This window comes from Ostrea edulis, chromosome 5 (assembly GCF_947568905.1).
Source record: "Ostrea edulis chromosome 5, xbOstEdul1.1, whole genome shotgun sequence".
NCBI lineage: Eukaryota > Metazoa > Mollusca > Bivalvia > Ostreida > Ostreidae > Ostrea > Ostrea edulis.
Window position 1 is genome coordinate 41,476,053 of NC_079168.1, and position 19,819 is coordinate 41,495,871.

Sequence of the window (19,819 nt, forward strand, 5' to 3'; positions counted from 1 at the left end):
TGTTTGAGAGCATACCTTCAATGAACGTTTCGTATAAACCGCATTTGCGGCGTATACACGGATATGGGAACGATGATTGCCGAACATAATCGGGTTGCTGTAACTGAGACGGAAACTGACGCGAGTATCTACACGTGTCGTTTGTTTTAAAATATTACATCGTTTCATGAATGACAAGAAGTACTATATGTAATGATTACGCAAATGTACCACTCAAATGTAATTTTGATGGCGAATTTTCTATCAGATTGGCACATTAAATTTTTTACGAATCTGACACGTGCTCAGCGCCTGTCTTTCGTTTTTTCCGAACTGGTGACCTCCGAGGTCAATGTTCATCGGAGATTACAAGCAGGAGTACGGGATATTGGAACTAGAAAATTTTGGAACTCTTCAGAAAAGGAAGTTACGAAAATTATCCGTCACTTGGGCAACTTTTGTATACAAATTAGTGATGGCTAAAGACGATTTCTGATACAAAAATATCCGCCTGGTTTGGGGGTTGTTTTTCAAAATGTTGCAAGTAAATGCCCTAGTACCAAAACATGAGTTATTGGATTAAATTTTTAAATTTCTTGTGTTTGGTACCGGAGATAAAACAAAAGAAAAAGTATATTTCCTAAACCGCATGCACGTATATGGATATTTACTTTACGATATTTTCTCGAGTTGTTTAAACAACCGATCGCTATGAAATGATATAATTACAATTTATAAATCCCCAGACACGTACATGCAGCAACATGTAGTCCCCCCCTCCTCCCCCTGTTTTCCTGAGATTGCGTTAAATTATCACATACATCATTACATTTTGTTATTAGTACATGCAAAGATCGATTTAATAGCTGGTCACTTGATATAGTAACGTTGAATGGTAGTGGAAATGCAAGGTAGGATCGTTTAGTTGAACTCATACATGTACTGAAGGATACCCCCTCTCCCTTTACAATTAAGGGGTTTGGGCAGAACTGCTTTTCTTGCTATAAACTAAAATTATTTTTCACATAAATATAACGGCACCTTTTCTTTTCTCTTTGTTCCCCAACCCTCAACTTTAAAAAACAACGCTAAAATGTGCCTAAAATTCATTAAGTAACGTGCTTGTTTACAGAAAAGTTGCCCAAGTTAACGCAGAAAACGTGATCTCGTTGAACATACATGTACTAAATATTAGAACCAGGACGGAATCGGAGACGAAATAATGGTCCCGATAGTACGTAATAATGACAGGATGACGATGATTCATGAATCGACGTTTTCTGCTGATTTGACGAGTTTATTGCTTCAGATTCACTCCGATTCTATGAACTTATATTTATTCAATCACAAATATGTTAAATATTTGTTCTTTTATGTTTCAATTTATTTGCCGTCAGTCACAGCTTGTATTGCTTTAATCTGTATGTATCGTCAAACTTGATGTTTACTACATATTTTAGATTTATGGGACTTTGTGCCGAATATAGCTCCACTTGGTTTTCTGACTTTTTGTCATCATGCTTTGTTTAAGGAAGCCATTTTCTATGTGTTTTACTGAATGTTTACTAATGGGATTTATGTTTTGTAACCGTTGAGCGAGTTTTAAGAGATTTATGGGATGGTGTGTTCATTTTAGTTTTCCAGACTTTTTCCAACTATGCTTTAACTTAGCAATCTGAAAGAACTACGAACGAAAGTATTGTTTCGCCGCCTACCTTTTAATCATTTTTTAAAATATATCAAATTTACAGTACCTATACTGGATTCCTAAACTTCATCAAAACCCTTACAGACCAGATACATACATGTAGCTGGATCCAGTAAATGTTCTACTAAGCCCCTATCTTTGCTCCTCACGAAAATATTAACAGCTGTGAAAAAGCTTCAAACTTACTGTGCGACTACATATGCCAAAACTGGTGCAAATCAAATGTGGATTCTACAAACTTTTAGTAAACTTGAAATCGCAAACCTTTTCTCAAATCAACAACATCAAAATGTATGACTGTTCAACACTTCGCACGACCACTCCTCACGATAAATTAAAGACTAGACTTTTTCACATCATAAACAGTTGCTTTTTCAACAAAAATGGAAAACGCAAATATTCCTACCTAGTGATCAGTCATTCAAAAAATTACTTTGTTAAACGCTACTCTGATTTCACGCACAAGTACTCTGAAGTTGAAATAAAAGATGTATTGGAGTTCCTCATTGCCAATATCTTCGTTGTCTTTAGTGATCAGGTCTTCGAATAGTCTTTTGAAATATCCATGGGCATGGAATGTGCTCCATTGGTAGCTAACCTGTTTTTATATTCCTATGAAACAGCATTTATTCAAAAACTTCTACGTGAGAAGAAAACAATTCTTGCTATGGCCTTCAATTCGACAGTTAGATATATCGATGACGTATTATCTATTAACAATAACAATTTTCATTCATATGTCGATTCAATATATCCCAGTGAACTCGAGATAAAAGACAGCACAGAGTCGTCCACTTCTGCTACCGTGGATATCCGGGTTAGAATAGGTCCTCAGTACCCCTTGTGTGTCGTGAGAGGCGACTACACGGAGCGGTCCGTCGGATAAGACCGCAAAAACCGAGGTCCCGTATCACAGCAGGTGTGGCACCATAAAGATCCCTCCCTGCTCAAAGGCCGTAAGCGCCGAGCATAGGCCTAAATTTTGAAGTCCTTCAACGGAAATGGTAACGTCTCCATATGAGTGAAATATTCTCGAGAAGGACGTTAAACAATATACAATCCATCATACTTAGATGTTCTATTAAAAGTAGATGTTAACAGCAAATTAACAACTCCACTTTAGGACAAACGAGATGATTTCAGGTTCTCCATCGTTACGTCCCATATTTATGTTGCAATATTGCTTTAACACCTGCATATGGTTTTTATATCTTTCAAGTGATTCGTATACCGATTGTTAGGCCGTTCTTGGCACATTGATTTTGACTACGGATAACTCCGTTTACCTGATCGGGATATAGGGCTCACGGCGGTTGTGACTGGTCGACAGGGGATGCTTACTCCTCCTAGGTACCTGATCCCACCTCTGGTATATCCAGGAGTCCGTGTTTGCCCAACTCTCCATATTGTATTGCTTATAGGAGTTATGAAACTGATTACTGTTCGCTATCTTCACCTTTTATTTCAGTATAGCTATTTACATGAATTTTCATGAGAGTTGATTGATTTACAAAAGAAAGAGAGAAGCGTCTTTCATTTGGGTCAAAATCGCGTATTTCACAATAGGAATCAATGGAAAACGGAAAATATTTTTAAAACATCCCACCGTGAAATACACATTCCTTTTTGCTGGAATTATAAATTGTAATTTAGCAAATATATACCAAAACTATGGTAGTTTCCAGAGGGGGGGGGGGGCATATGTTTACAGACCAAAACACAGCAAAAATGTACACTCTGTGAACAATTGCATATGAGGATAAAGTGTGAGAACTGTGAACAATTGCATATGAGGATAAAGTGTGAGAAATGAAGATAAACCATATATTTACTCAGTAATGTAAAGTAATTTGACAAATTAAATGGTTATGGATTGCTATCAATAAAATGTTTTAAAATATATGACGTTTTAAAGCCCGGTTTAAAGAAACATATTTTCTAACCCTACTCAAAAGGAATTGAAATTAAGAGCAATTAATTAACATTGGTATCAAAATTGATAATCAATTACTAATGGATTCTACTTTGCATTAAAAAAATAGCATTAGCTAAATTGCAAAGCTTTTTAAAATATACGAGTTGAAAAATCAAGAGTTAGCGTGCATAGTTCTTTGATTTGTGGTTACCTAATCAAGAGATGCAATTGAAGATTCACTTTTGTTACATATGACCTTTTCAATACTTAGTTTCGTGGTTGAATGAACTTCTCCTGATTTGTTTTCCAGACTTTTTTTTTCATCCGCTTTAATTTAAGATGCTGATATTTTGTATGTGATTTACTAATATGTGTACAGATCAAATCTAAATTCGTTACAGTGAAATGACTTTGATGAGATTGATGGTACATGTATTTGTGCCGAGTGTCGTTTTTCGGACTTTGCAATGCTTTATCTTAAGAATCTGAATTTTTATGTGGTTATTGATTGCGTAGATACTCATGAAGTTTTACTTTCGCTACATTTCAATTATTTCAACAAAAAAGTTTAAAAAATTAGTCTCATGGATGACTGAATTAATTGTACCCTATCTAGTTCTTTTGGTTTTATTTTTTTGAATTTGTGAGATCTCTATAATCACATCCATTTGTAATCGACTCTATCAGATTCGCATCATCTATTTCCAATAGGACATGCGTGGCAAAAATCACCGGATGTGTTCAAAACACATTCTCTGGGGTTGTGTAGGGCCACAGTAGCAAATCAGTTTTAAATTGGGATACATATTTGTATATAGGAGAACGTTTTTAAAATCTTCTTTCCAAGAACAACAGAGCCTTGGTAAGTAGTATTCATGTACTATGGCCTACAGATATTCAACTTTGTTCAAATCATAACCGCTGTGAGTAGGCTAGGGTCACACCATGGGACCTTAGTTCATGCGAGTATATCAACAATTAAGACACTCAATTTAAAAACAATATTCTTGCGGCCAATAATAATACATACTTTTAAACTGATGATTCTCGAATTGCTCTGTACGTGTAAGGAAGACGTACATGTACAAACAAAATAACCAAATCACCGCAAACAAAGCAGCTTAATTAAGAAGAAAGGTATGGTGTACATATCATGACAAGAAAAGGTGATGATGATATATTTAATGACCACAAAGAGTCGCGCAAAATATATCTTTGTACGTAGTTCAATGTTTCAGAGATTGTTGGCACCAGGCCTCTTTATTTGATATGATAGATTAATTTCTCACCACGCAAAATCGCGCCACTGGAGTCTGAAATGGTCTATTGAGCCTACATTGAAAATGCACAACGCAACGTATATAAAATAGGAAGCAATGACATAGGAATTCAAAATTTAAATATCATATTTCTTACATAATCGACACGCACCATCTCTTGTCTGTTCTAAATGCTTCCTTGTAGACGACAATGGGGAACATTTCCATTGAAATCCCATTCCGGCTTTTAATGGGTTTTCCTTGAGTCATCATTACCATCAATTGCGATCACGGATAGTGTATCATCGCTAAAATCACGGGTATATATGATTTTGAACTTTGTGGCATCAAGTTATTAAGAGTTATTCAAAATCGGGTCACACGAGAAATTAAATGTAAAATATAGCAAGATGTTCACCGGTCTTAACGATCATCTGACTATCACACACCGTAGGACACGTGGAATTACATTTTAAAGTGATGTGTATAAATGCTTGATTGATTAATTAAATATCGTTCAACGTCCCTCTAGATCATCTTTCACTCATTTGGAGACTTCACCACTGCCGGTGAAGGGTTGCAAAATCTAGGCCTATGCTCGGGGGTGTTACTAAAACGCGGAACGGAAAACGGAACGAAAGACGGAATTTAAGAATTAGAATGATTATGTAAATAAGATAACGCCAAAACTCGGGGAAGAATTATTCATTTTGATCAAAATCAGCAATTTGGGAATTGTTTACAAGCGATAAAACCTCTTTATCTTAAAAGTTTGCATCATAAATTTATTAAGCGAATTAAGTTATACTTTTGTATAAGTGTTTTACAACGTCATTAACGCACATGTATGTATAAAATTTACACATAATACCGTGTATGTGTCTGTACAGGGAATATGACATGTATAAAACAACGATAATTCATGATCTTATTAGGTCAACAAGTTAAACATCTTGTGTTTGATTTATTATTTTTTAACTCACAGAGATTTAGTGACCGCAGAACTCCAGACCTCAATAGGGAGGACTTCTGGCAGTACGTGTATAGCTTCACATTTAGATTAATAATGAGATGACTTTTAATTCCATTCAAGCATAAATTCTGCGTTAGCCTCTTAGCTATTTCATATAGTATGAAATAAATCTGTTAATTTATCTTACTATGAGTCGTAAATTACACCTTAGTTTACATTGGTTCTGTTTCAGTCTTTCTTCCCCGTTGTATCTCTTCAGTTTCAACACTAATCCGCAGAATATCGGTAAATGTACAAACTTTCACATATATTCATCACAAATGAGGCAAACCTTTTTATCACACTGGACTTTTTCGCTTTGAAATTTGATGTGATACATAAATGTAAATTGTACCAGGTGTAGAACTAAATTCCAATTTAAATTCAATTATCTTAAACATATCTAGTTCGATTAAAAGCACTTTTGGTCTAAAAAGGCAATGTTAGGGGAAAATTGTTCAAAAAGCTGTTTTTTCTTTTACAATGTTGTTTACGGGGGAGGGGAGGGGGTACCCTTCATTCATTAAATATGCTCATCAATCTTTTCATAAGGTAGCAGCCAAGATAAAGTAATAGAATTTGAAAGGGGTTCAATGATAATTTAAAGTAGACTTATACTCGGCCTACGTCACAATCAAATGTAAATGCGGAACCACGCTTCCGTTTTCCGAAATGTGATATTTTAACGATATCCATTTGATTTTTACATGGCGATACGAGATATGAATACCCAATATCAATTCCTTCCTGGGTGTTCTTATCTTCTTATCACTCAAATCTTAAGTTTGAGATTTTGTGGTGTGTGTTTTTTTTAAAAAGGGGAAGATAGAGATGATTATAGCTTTAGAAAGAAATCGGTTGGAGAACAAACAGCATTTTGGTGGATGAGGGTGTGTCAATTACATTGTACATGTCCGTGAGGCATTCAGTGTACATTGACTATTTATGTATGGAAAAGTTTTACTATGATCCAAATGTTGGGGGGTTGGCAGGCAAAGGCGGGGAAAAGGATGGTACCAGCCGCCACTTGCTTAATATTTATATCAAAACTTATTATGCAAAATATTAAGCAAGCGCCTGTTGGTACGTACCTATACTGGATTCCTAAACTACATAAAAACCCTTACAAACAAAGATACATAGCTGATCCAGTAAGTGCTTTACCAAGCCCCTATCTTTGCTCCTGACGAAAATATTAACAGCTGTGAAGGAGAAACTTCAAACTTACTGTGCGACTGCATATGCCAGAAGTGGTGTTAATCAAATGTGGATTCTAAAAATTTCTAAAGAACTTTTAGTAAACTTGAAATCGCAAAACCTTTCCCAAATCAATAACATCAAAACCTATGACTTTTCAACACTATACACGACCATTCCTCACGATAAATTAAAGACTAGACTTTTTTACATCATAGACAGTTGCTCCTTCAATAAAAATGGAAAAAGGAAGTATTCATATCTAGTGATCAGTCATCCAAAAACTTACTTTGTTAACACCACTCTGATTCCACACTCTCTAAAGTACTGCAAGTTTTGCAAGTACTCTGAGGTTGAAATAAGAAATATGCTAGTTCCTCATTGACAATATCTTCGTGGTCTTTGGTGATAAGGTATTCCAACAGTCTGTTGGAATTCCCATGGGCACTAATTGTGCTCCTTTGTTAGCTGACCTGTTTCTATATTCATATGAAGCAGAATTTATTAAACAAAGTCTACGTGAGAAGAAAAAAATCTCTTGTTGTGGCCTTCAATTCGACATTTAGATATATCGACGACGTTTTGTTTATTAACAATAACAACTTTCATTCATATGTCGATTCGATATATCCCTGTGAACTCGAAATAAAATACAGCACAGAGTCATCCACTTCTGCTTCATACTTAGATATTTTCTTGAAAGTAGGCATTAATGGCAAACTGACAACTCAACTGTATGACAAACGGGATGCTTTCAGCTTCTCTGTCGTCAACTTCCCATATTTATACAGCAATATTCCATTATCACCTGCATATGGTGTTTACATCTCTCAACTGATTCGATATGCAAGAGCTTGTTCTGCGTATAGTCAGTTCTTAAATCGAGGCAAGCTATTGAGAAACAAGTTGATGGTACAGGGGTTTCAACAGTCTCGATTGAAGTCAGCATTTCGCAAATTCTATGTTCTTTATAACGATCTAGTTCGTCAATACAACCTATCATTGGGTCAAATGCTGTCTGAGGTGTTTCATACCGATTGTTAAGCCATTCTTGGCACGCTGATTTTGACTACGGATAACTCCGTTTACCTGATCAGGATACAGGGCTCACGGCGGGTGTGACCGGTCGACAGGGGATGCTTACTCCTCCTAGGCACCTGATCCCACCTCTGGTGTGTTCAGGGGTCCGTGTTTGCCCAACTATCTATTTTGTAATGCTTGTAGGAGTTATGAGATTGATCACTCTTCGTTATCTTCACCTTTCATTAGTATGAGGTATTGATATGAAATGATGGATTCTTGGGATGACTTCCTATAAATTCTGCTTCCCTTGTTCATAATAAGCTATTTGATTTTACAAAATGCTGACCTCCTCATAACATTATTGCATAATATATTTTCCGTTCCGCGTTTTAGCAACACCCTATGCTCGGCGCTTACGGCCTTTGAGCAGGGAGGGATCTTTATCGTGTCACACCTGCTGTGTATTCCTATTTTTTCTTCTTCATCTATTGATCTTTTTATGGCCAAGGCCCTAAAATATTTCATTGTTTCATTTAAAAAACATTAAAGTTTTTTTACCTTTGCATTTTTGTGTGGTTTTTTGGTCCTTTGGTTTCAATATTTTTATTTAACATAAACAAAATACCAATGAAATTCTTATTTGTAAATGTAAAACTAAAGATGTTTCGGGTATTTTTAATTTTTGTCTCTCGTATTTATAGTGTTGGTCCTTTGGTTTTAATAGTTCTATCTAACATAAGCAGAAAATAACATGCCAATGAAATTCTTGTTTGTAAATGTAAAACTAAAGATATGTTTTAAATTTTTGTCTCTTATATTCTTTATAGTTTTGGTCCTTTGGTTTCAATATTTCTTATTTAACATAAGTAAAAAATAAATCATAAATGGATTTCTTGTTTATAAACGTAAATTTAAAGATGTTTTATGTGTTTTAAATTTTTGTATGTTGTGTTCTTCATGATTTTGGTCCTTTGGCATTAAAACGCTTGTATGTTGATTTCAATATCGTTAATGGTCACTGTAAGCCTAAGCTTTTTGAAGACATTTCTTAAGAATGAGAAAAAAATATTCTGATAAAAACGGATTTTTACACAGAAATAATAGGAATTTTAATCGGATAAAAACGGACTTTAAAAATCTTTAGGATCGGCGCATTTTTATAGGTTAGGTCGGGTTACCCGAAACACAATTTTTTTTTTAGGCCTAACGTATTTCAGTATATTTTAGTCATTCACTGTATAAACAGAAACCCCACCTCCATTTCTAAATATCACATGTACTTTTCATTACTTGAAATATTTCACTTAAATTACTAATATTTAGGATATAGGGCTCACGGCGGGTATGACCGGTCGACAGGGGATGCTTACTCCTCCTAGGCACCTGATCCCACCTCTGGTGTGTCCAGGGGTCCGTGTTTGCCCAACTATGTATTTTGTATTGCTTATAGGAGTAATGAGATTGATCACTGCTCGTTCTCTTCACCTTTCATTTTACATGCATAACTAAATAGGACTGGACAGCAGATCAAGTTTATTTTCGCCTATTTAACTTGAAATGTCATATTCGCAAGTGGTCTTTGGTTTTCCGGGGAAATTATGCTCACCCGGTTCAAAATTCAGTGGCAAGAATAACCATAAGAGCATTGGTTGTGCACAGCTGTACACATTTGCATTAGTTACACTCTTAAAACTAGACCAGACATTACAAGAAAAGTTACACCAAACCTATTTCCAGGGACCTTTTTTCGGAAATTATTACCTCCTTTAAGACTAATTTAAAAAATAGGACTACCACCATCAGCTAAAAGGTCTAACTTTTTCTCTGGTTATTTGCAAACCACCCATTAGACATCCTCAGTTTTGTTTATTTGTTTGTCAGTCTTTAGATTGAATGTCATAATGATTCTTATAGTTTTAATGTCACTCTAGATGTCACTGAAATCAACAACAAAATATCTACAGTACTCAAGAAATAAGGAATAATTTTAAAATATTTATCGGGATATAAATACGGGTTGCTCACGTGATCAAATTCCATAAAGCCCGAAGATATTTATATCCCGAAAAATATTCTAAAATTATACCTTATTACTTACAAATGTATATTTAAATGTTTGATCGATAACCATTGCTGAATTGTGTTAGCAACATGTTTCCATACATTTCACATTGTTGACCTACATAACGCTACGTATAAAATGACGAAAACACAAAACCAATCTAATTAAAATTAGATCCTTTGATCCGCTCATCTACTATAGCTACACAAGGATCTAACAACTCTCCATAAGAGGTCATCTCAGATTGAACTTTTGCATTGACCAATCAGCGATCGGCTTGAGAATCGTCGGTGCGATTGTATATTCTCGGTAACGACGTCTTCCGAACGTATATATAAACAAATAAAATGGCTGCGGCCATACCAGCCTCGCCGTCCACACCACGCAGGATATATAGTTTATGTAATATTTGTTGTCTGTGCGGGTTTTCATTTCTAATAAAAGAAGTTGATCGAAACGGTACTGCGACATGGAAGAAGCTTTCGAAGCTGAAACTATACATTTAGTCGTATCATGAGTATTACCTTTGTAGCCAACGCTTAAGTAACTGATACGAGACAGCTTTTTGGTCTGGTCCTTCATCAGGCCTATCAATGGCGAACATACGAGTACATGTCCAGCCTCACGACTAGTTCGTTTCTGAGCTGCAGCGTAAACCTGGAATGGCAACGACTTTCCAAACCCAGTTGGCAAGACAGCAATGCAATCTTTCTTCTTTGTAATATTGCTAATTATTTCCTTCTGTTCCGGTTTCAGAGCGTTCACGCCAAAATCCGGTAATAGTTCTTCGACAATGTTGTCGATTGTAGGCGCCGCCATTTTTTCACACTCCCGAACAGTAGTTTAGATGCGATATTCTGATTGGTCAAGAGATTAGAATTTGATTGGGTGCTATTTTCTCAACAAAGTTCAATCTGAGATGACCTCTTATGGAGAGTTGTTAGATCCTTGTGTAGCGATAGTAGATGAGCGGATCAAAGGATCTAATTTTAATTAGATTGACACAAAACGAAGTTCCATCAAATGAGAAAAACTTTTTCAATTATTAAGACGCTAAAAAGCAAGTATATCAACAAATACGTATAAATTAACTCTGGAGTATATATTGGAAAACTCTTCCTTATGTCTAATTGGGGGGAGGGGTGATAATTTAAACATACTGCGAAGGGGGGGGGGGGAGGGAGGTGCGCAACGTTGCACTTACAGTTGTGATGCGCTTTCACTTTTGAAAGTTGAAGACGCAATTGTTGAAGACATTACGGAGTTAACAGAAGACTGAGGTGTAGGAACAAAAGGAACAGGGCGGCAGCCGTCAGGTGTAGGCAAATCATTTATAGACAGGACAGAGGACGCAGCTCAGATGAATCTTCGGAAAGAACTGACATTGCAGAGAGTGTGGAAGTGCACGAAGGTAAGGGACGGTTTTGATTTGGATTTGTAATTATTGACAAACATGAGCTCACTGAACGCTTCTGTTGACTCGATAAATTTCTGTAATTGGTTTTCAACGACGCGTCGCTTCGATGCCTCAACATAGACTTGGAAACAGACATTACCTAATGGCTGCTGTGGCACAGAGGTAGTGCGGTGTGTAGATCTTAATGCACTTTAACGACTTATCAGTCATAAATCCTATGAATGACCTTTTTGCTAAAGCCTAATGTCACGGTCTAGATGTAGGTACAATTCCGCATCACCAATGACCAGGGTGTAGCTGTAGCAGACGAAATTTTAGACATACATTAGTAAGACATTGTTGTACAGAAGTGCTTTATTTATCAATTATTGATGAAAGTCCACTGCTTGGAATATAAATAAAATCGTAAATACATTTTGTGATGTTGATTTCATATATTGATAGACTTCTATAGTAAGCGATTGCTAGATGTGTATTGTCTTAGTAAAAGCTGTACCTGTAACCTACTTTTAAAATATGTTCATACGCACACATGTTGACCCTGTTTAGTTATTTATACAATGATAAATACGTATTGCTCGTAATAGTGTTATATAGGAGATATAACAATATAGCTAGAAACCTGACACGGTTAGCAAAGGCCCCGCTGGGGGTTAATAGAGGAAAGTGACATCTGTATTTGATATAGCAATGTTTGGGGCTGGTACATGTATATACAAGGTGAAGATAACGAACAGTGATCAATCTCATAACTCCTACAAGCAATACAAAATAGAGATAGTTGGGCAAACACGGACCCCTGGACACACCAGAGGTGGGATCAGGTGCCTAGGAGGAGTAAGCATCCCCTGTTGACCGGCCACACCCGCCGTGAGCCCTGTATCCTGATCAGGTAAACGGAGTTATCCGCAGTCAAAATCAGTGTGCCAAGAACGGCTTAACAATCGGTATGAAACACGTCAGACAGCATTTGACCCAATGCGAGGTTGTATTGACGAACTAGATCGTTATAACGACCATAGAATTTGCGAAATGCTGACTTCATATATATATATTAGAATTGATAATATTCAAAGATATATTGGAATGAAAATTTGTGAGAAAGGAATCATGAAGCATATTTATGAGAGACTGATGAAAATGTAAATTACTTCTGTTTGGCACACACTCAAACACAACAGAGAGCAACTAAACCCCATTGTAAGGGAATTCCAAATGGACAACTAGTACAAAATGTGGCGGATTTAAGGGGGGGGCGCCTAAAATTTTCAAACTTAACGTAAATCGTGGTATCTTGTTTAGAAAAATGTACAAAACAATGTAAGAAGCAATAATTTCTACCACTCCCGGAGAAATAAATGACAAAATATATTGATTTCTTGAATTACTTTATTGGGAGAACTTAATTTTTTTCCAAAACCCCTTAAAATTTGCGTCATTTTATTAATTTCACTTGATAGAAAATAACACAAAAGACTAAATAGGAGATATATTTCAAGCCCTATAAAATCTGTAAAACCCAGGAGCTTCGCCCCCTGGACCCCCCACCAGGGCTTCGCCCCCAGACCCCCTGCCTCATAAAGTGGCACCCCCCCCGTAACCGCAATTCCTGGATCCGCCCCTGGCGCATACTATTCGAAAAGGATTATAAATTTGACATATTGATGTCTAGGAAAAGGAAATTCTGACATGGGGGTCAAACACGTTCGATAGAAAGTGTTCTACATTTTTAAAAATAGAAATATATAGAATATGTCTTTCATTACATAGGTGAGGCAGTTTCACGCATTCCTAGCAGAGACATACCATGTATGCGCTAATCAAATTAACGTACCACACCTGCTGAGATACGGTACCTCGGTTTTTGCGGTCTCATCCGAATGACCGCCCCATTTAGTCGCCTCTTACGACAATCAGAGAGTATTGAGGATCTATTCTAACCTGGATCCCCACGGGAAGATTAACACACATATACTCAGACAATAACACAAATGTTATACAAACACAAATGTATTCACATAATGTAAAACGTATACGGTACCAATTTTGATGCACCAGATGCTCACTTCGACAAATAATGTCTCTTCAGTGATGCTCAAGCCAAAATTTTCAAAATCCGAAATAACAGTAAACTTGTAAGAACTAAAAGGAAAACAGAGTGCCAAAGACTGGAATCAAATTCGCCTAAGGATCAGAGCTAATAATACTATATAGACGGTGAGCTAAACCATAATGGTAAATATATCGCAAATGACTAGTCGATTCATTTATAAATGTATCTGTTTTGCAGATTTTGTGATAAGATACATCATGCATTTAGAGGTTACGAAATGGTTGTTGGAAATCCTTGAATTACAGCGATGGGCAAAATCACTGGCTTTTAAGCTGATTATCTTATTGATACCATTTGATTGCTTGGGGTAGCTTGTAAACGGAAGACATACAGATAAACAATAATCCTTGACTTCGAGATTATTCAAAGTGGACCATGATAATGAGGATGACATTTTTTTCCTTTTTATGCTAAATTGTTATCTTCATATCCTATTTGAATTGTATCTGAGCTATGATCCAAACACTAAAATATTACTGACGTAGAGACGTACGGGCTCGTATTATTAGCCCATGCTTTAACAAGCGGCAGACAAAAATGACTTGTTGAATAATGTTTTGTATTTGCTAGTGGTGTTCCAATCATCGATTATAATCGCAAGTCAGCTGATTGTTGGTACATTCTAAGCGCTCGGTTAAGAGTTTTTTTAAATTCCAGTTAATCAGATTTTAGGATTTGTTTTATCGACGACTGTAGTTTTTGAAGAATATTCCTGCTATGATCTACATTGTATCTATAACCTATAAGTTTTGTTTATCGAAATGGCGACACACATGGAAGCGACAGACTTTGGTCTGTATCCATACCGGGGGAATAAAGCATGTTCGCATAGATGTACTTTTGATTCAGACATATAAACGAAGGACTCTCCATCAAAGGGAATCTTGATACGAGCAAAGCCATGTGTGAATTATGTAGATAAAAAACCGCTTTCAAAGGCCACTGTTACTCTGCATGTGCGTATCGTGTTTTCAACTGGTGACAATAGATTTGTTTTTAATAAAATGAATTTCTTTCCATATTTTTCTTTGTTGATTTTAAATTGTATTTTAATCATTTCGGATCATCGTCAGTTAATGATATGTAACTTTGATGTACGGGGATACACATGGAGCAATTACGATCTCCGTTACCGTATTGGCATTTATATAAGTACTTAAAGTAATTCCACCCTCCTGTGATGTCATCATATTTTGCAATATCAATGATTCATTTAGGTTTATGCATGATAGGAACATAAATTTTGTTGGAGTCTTTTCCGATAGTTATTGTAAAAAATCTTGTTAAAAATAAACTATTTTAAAAGTGTAAGTTATAGATGAATAATCAATGATACGTTTCAAAATATTGAATCCAAGGGCAATAACTGTGTTTCTATTGATTTCTTTATCAAGTCTATTATGCGATAGATTTTCTTTATTTTTTACAACATTTAGTATATTTTTGTGAAGATACAGTTTCATGAAATTGTTATGAATGCTACTATATCGTCATAACCAGTTTGTATGAAATTTTGATAACGCTGTTTAGGAAAAGTGCAATTTTCTGACGGTGATATATGATTCGGTTTATGTATGTCTCGTATCTTAAAAAGTGTGATGACCTATGTATTTTATTTGATAATTTGTTAGTTTTAACTCTAATGAATGGAAATAAATACATTTTTCAAACTTGTATCAGATAAAACTGCGAGTATGGAGTTACCTTAATGAAATATTTTTCAAATAATATGTTTTATGTGATCATTTTTAACACTTGGCTAATTTGTCTACTCATGACTATATGCTGCACATACATGTATCATGTTATGTAGTCTGTGTTATGTAATCATCTTGTTTAGTTTCTTGATCACAAGTGAAGGACATGTATCTATTTTACACATTATGTCATCAGTAATCATAACCAATCATTTTAGCTGATAGTTCGATCCGGATTGATCAGAGAAAACGTCCAGCGTAAAAAACCATGGCGGATCCATTACTGGAGGGCGTAATTGGACATTCTTATATACGTCGTTTAAAACAGTTTATTTCGGTAAATCCAACGTATGATAACCTGTGTTTAGATCAGAACGAAACGACAGTGTACAGGGAGGATTGACAATACAAATGTTGGCGAACTCGTCCCATTTAAGCAGTTTCCATGTTCCGCATAGCCTATCTTTTTTACACATAGGCGGCAATGACGCGACGAGGAGACGGGCTAATGTGATAGCACAAGACATTTTCTCGTTTGCCAATTATTTAATATCTGGACAGGGTGTATCTGGCGTTATGATAGGACAATTATTGCGCAGAGACCCAAAGAAATCGCCGATTAATTATAATGAGGAAGTGTTCAAAATAAATCAGTGTTTGGAACAATTAACATCAGATTCTGACAGAATTGATTTTTGGAAACACAGAGGATTCTGGACTGACCTGCGGTACCTTGGGTCTGATGATGTCCATCTGGGCGTGTCGAGTATTGGGAGTTCCCCTTCACCCATGATAAAATATTTGAGGAGCGTCAAATACGCTATATGCCACGCAATTGGAAAATCAAGAAGTCATCCAAGACATGCCTAAAAGGAAGGACTTCACGGCCTCGAGGGCAACATATTTTAAGCGGAAGAGAAAAGGTGGGCCAGACAGTTTAACTGAACAAAGTGCTAACACAGTTCTGGACATTGACTATGATAAGCTGGCCAATGCTATTCTCAAACAGTCAGGGCAATTGGCGCAAAGTCCATGCTCTGTGTCGGAAGGGATCCCAGAATTCCAACAAGAGAGGTGCAGTTAGGAGCCAACTCACAAACTCACTCATCAGGCGAGGCTGTGAACTCTACATCGGTGGCTCACAGCATTGCAAAATTTGTTAACAATATATTGCATACAGGTGAGCCAGCAACACCCCCTCATAAGTCAGATTCAATTTGTCTAACTGATGGAATTCCTCTTGCTGATACCATTCCCCATAGGTTAAAGACAAAAATCTGGGAGAACCAATTTATTGATCTCCGTCTTATAATGCAGCGGCAAGAGGAACCCATCGCTGTCCAACATAGTTCTTCAAAGAACAAAGTGCCATTGTCTATCCAACATTGGACAGACGCCTTTTTTATATTAATGGCAGTGTATAATGAAAAACATCAAGATCAACGTTCTCACCTTCTCAAGTACTGTTTTTTTTAATAAGAGAATTACAAAAAACATTAGGGGATAAAGCTTGGCACATTTTTGTGAAAGATTTCGCCAACTCAAGGAAACCAATCCTGATCTTCCATGGCAAAAACCAGTAGAAGAGTTAAAGCTGCTACAAGCATTAATTTTCAAACACACCTGCAGCCCTTTCGTAAGAATACAGGTAAAATGCCTGTCGAGTTCTGCTTTGCATTCAATAATGGGGGCCAGTGTACCCACAAACCATGCCCATATGCACACTCGTGTCAAGCCTGTTTTTGGAAACACCCTAGGGCAAACTGTAGGGTGGGTAACGATGGAAATCAGATGCAGTTAAACGGTACATACAAACTCCAGCCTTTTGTATGTCAGTCCATTAGTTTGGAGACCGAGTTTATTCGGTTCGTGGGATATGTATATTAGGTTACAGGCTTTAAAATTACATGTTCTTTGCTATAGGTCAGATGAGGTCGGCTACTGGTTTAAAGGAACACCCTAGTTTGCTAACTCTAATTCATTAATAGGGTAGGATATTAATGTAGGTCAGATTATGTCTGCTACACATATTTATCATCTACTGTATATGTATTTTTTCCTCCCTCTCCCCATAGAATAGTAGGCCAGATTATGTCTGTTACCCATAATTTTATATGTATTTTGTACACGGTAGTCAGATTATGTTTGCTACCCATCATTTCTTATGTATTTTGTACACGGTAGGTCACATTATGTCTGCTACCGATTTTGCTTTAATTTATGCTGCTTTAAGTCAGAATAATCGTAGGGTGTTCCTGGCCAATGCATGGATTTTCTTGCTAGTCATTCCAACAGTTTATTCAAATACAGTGCTTTTAGCATGTTCAGAATATTTAGTACTATGCATTAGCTACTCCATGTATTTTCTTACTAGTATATTACATTTGTTTGTACAAAACTTTATGACGGTCTCTTACAATTCTCTCTTTCTTTTTATGCCCCCGAGATCGAAGATCGGGGAGCATATTGTTTTTGTCCTGTCTGTCATTCTGTCTGAAACTTTAACCTTGCTAATATCTTTTGAACAGTAAGTAATACAGCTTTGATATTTCACATGAGTATTCCTTGTGACAAGACCTTTCCGTGGATACTAACATTTTTTACCCTGTGACCTTGACCTTGGAGTTTGACCTACTTTTTGAAAATTTGAACCTTCTCAATAACTTTTGAACAGTAAATGATAGAGCTTTGTTATTTCACATCAGTATTCCTTGGGACAAGACCTTTCCGTGGGTACTAACATTTTTTATCCTGTGACCTTGACCTTGGAGTTTGAACAACTTTTTGTAAACTTTAACCTTGCTAATAACTTTCAAACAGTAAGTGATAGAGCTTTGACATTTATGCCCCCTTCAAAGAAAAGGGGCATATTGGTTTGCACCTGTCGGTTGGTCGGTAGACCACATGTTGTCCGCTCAATATCTTGAGAACCATTCACTTGATCGTAATGATATTTCATATGTGGGTTGGTTATGAAAAGAAGAGGACCCCTATTGTTTTTCAGGTCAAAAGGTCAAGGGTCAATCTACTCTGGACATAGGAATATACTGTCCGCTCCATATCTTGAAAACCCTTTGCTTGACAGACATCAGACTTGGTACACTGGTACATCTTAAGGAGTAAATGACCCCTATTGATTTTGAGGTCACATGGTTAAAGGTCAAACTGGTCATAGGAATATATTGACCACTCAATGTCTCGAGAATCCTTTGCTTGACATACATCAAACTTGGTGCACTGGTATATCTTTAGAAGAAGATTACCCCTATCGATTTTGAGGTCACATGGTCAAAGGTCAAGGGTCAAACTGAGCATAGGAATATACTGTCCGCTCAATATCTTGGGAACCCATTGCTTGACAGACATCGAACTTGGGACACTGGTACATCTTCAGGAGAAGATGACCCCTATTGAATTTGAGGTCACATGGTCAAAGGTCAACTGGACATAGAAATATACTGTCTGTTCAATATCTTGAGAACCCTTTGCTTGACAGACATCAAACTTGTTACACTGGTACATCTTCAGGAGAAGACGACCCCTATTGATTTTCAGATCACATGGTCAAGGGTCAAACTGGACATAGGAATATACTGTCTTCTCAATATCTTGGGAACCCTTTGCTTGACAGACATTAAACTTGATACATTGGTACATCATCAGGAGAAGATGACACCTATTGATTTTGAGGTCGCGTGGTCAAAGGTCAAACTAGACATAGGAATATACAGTCCGCTCAATATCTTGAGAACCCTTTGCTTGACAGACATCAAACTTGGTACACTGGTACATCTTCAGAAGAAGATGACTACTAATCATTTTGAGGTCACATGGTCAAGGGTCAAACTGGACATACGAATATACTGTCCGTTCAATATCTTGAGAACCCTTTGCTTGACAGACATCAAACTTGGTACACTGGTACATCTTCAGGAGTTGATGACCCTTATTGATTTTTAGGTCACACAGTCAATCCACTCTTGACATAGGAAGATATTTTCTGCTCAATATTTTGAATTGATGATACTACTCTCAGTTAAATGATGTGTGTGTATAACCCTTTTCAATTTTGCACCATTGGGGCATATGTGTTTTACAAACATCTTTTGTTCACATGAGTATTCCTTGTGACAAGACCTTTCCGTGGGTACCAACATTTTTTAACCTTGACCTTGGAGTTTGAACAACTTTTTGTAAACGTTAACCTTACTAATAACCTTTGAACAGAAAGTGATAGAGCTTTGCTATTTCACATCAGGATTTCTTATGACAAGACCTTTTCGTGGGTACCAACATTTTTTACCCTTGACCTTGGAGTTTGAACAACTTTTTGTAAACTTTAACCTTACTAATAACTTTTGAACAGAAAGTGATAGAGCTTTGATATTTCACATGAGTATTCCTTGTGACAAGACCTTTCCATGGGTACCAACATTT

At 36.5% G+C, this 19,819-nt stretch overlaps 1 protein-coding gene and 1 pseudogene across 1 annotated transcript in view; one reads left to right on the forward strand and one right to left on the reverse strand.

Annotated features, from left to right (window-relative positions):
* LOC125651165 (ATP-dependent DNA helicase RecQ-like) overlaps nt 1-10,974 on the reverse strand; it is a 29,749-nt gene extending 18,775 nt beyond the window's left edge. The window contains exon 1 of the mRNA XM_056166079.1: nt 10,680-10,974. Within this exon, the coding sequence (XP_056022054.1) occupies nt 10,680-10,974 (295 nt within the window). The remainder of the gene's footprint in view (nt 1-10,679) is intronic.
* A 4,676-nt stretch (nt 10,975-15,650) lies between these two features.
* On the forward strand, nt 15,651-16,252 carry LOC125651164 (uncharacterized; annotated as a pseudogene).
* The last annotated feature ends 3,567 nt before the right edge of the window (nt 16,253-19,819 follow it).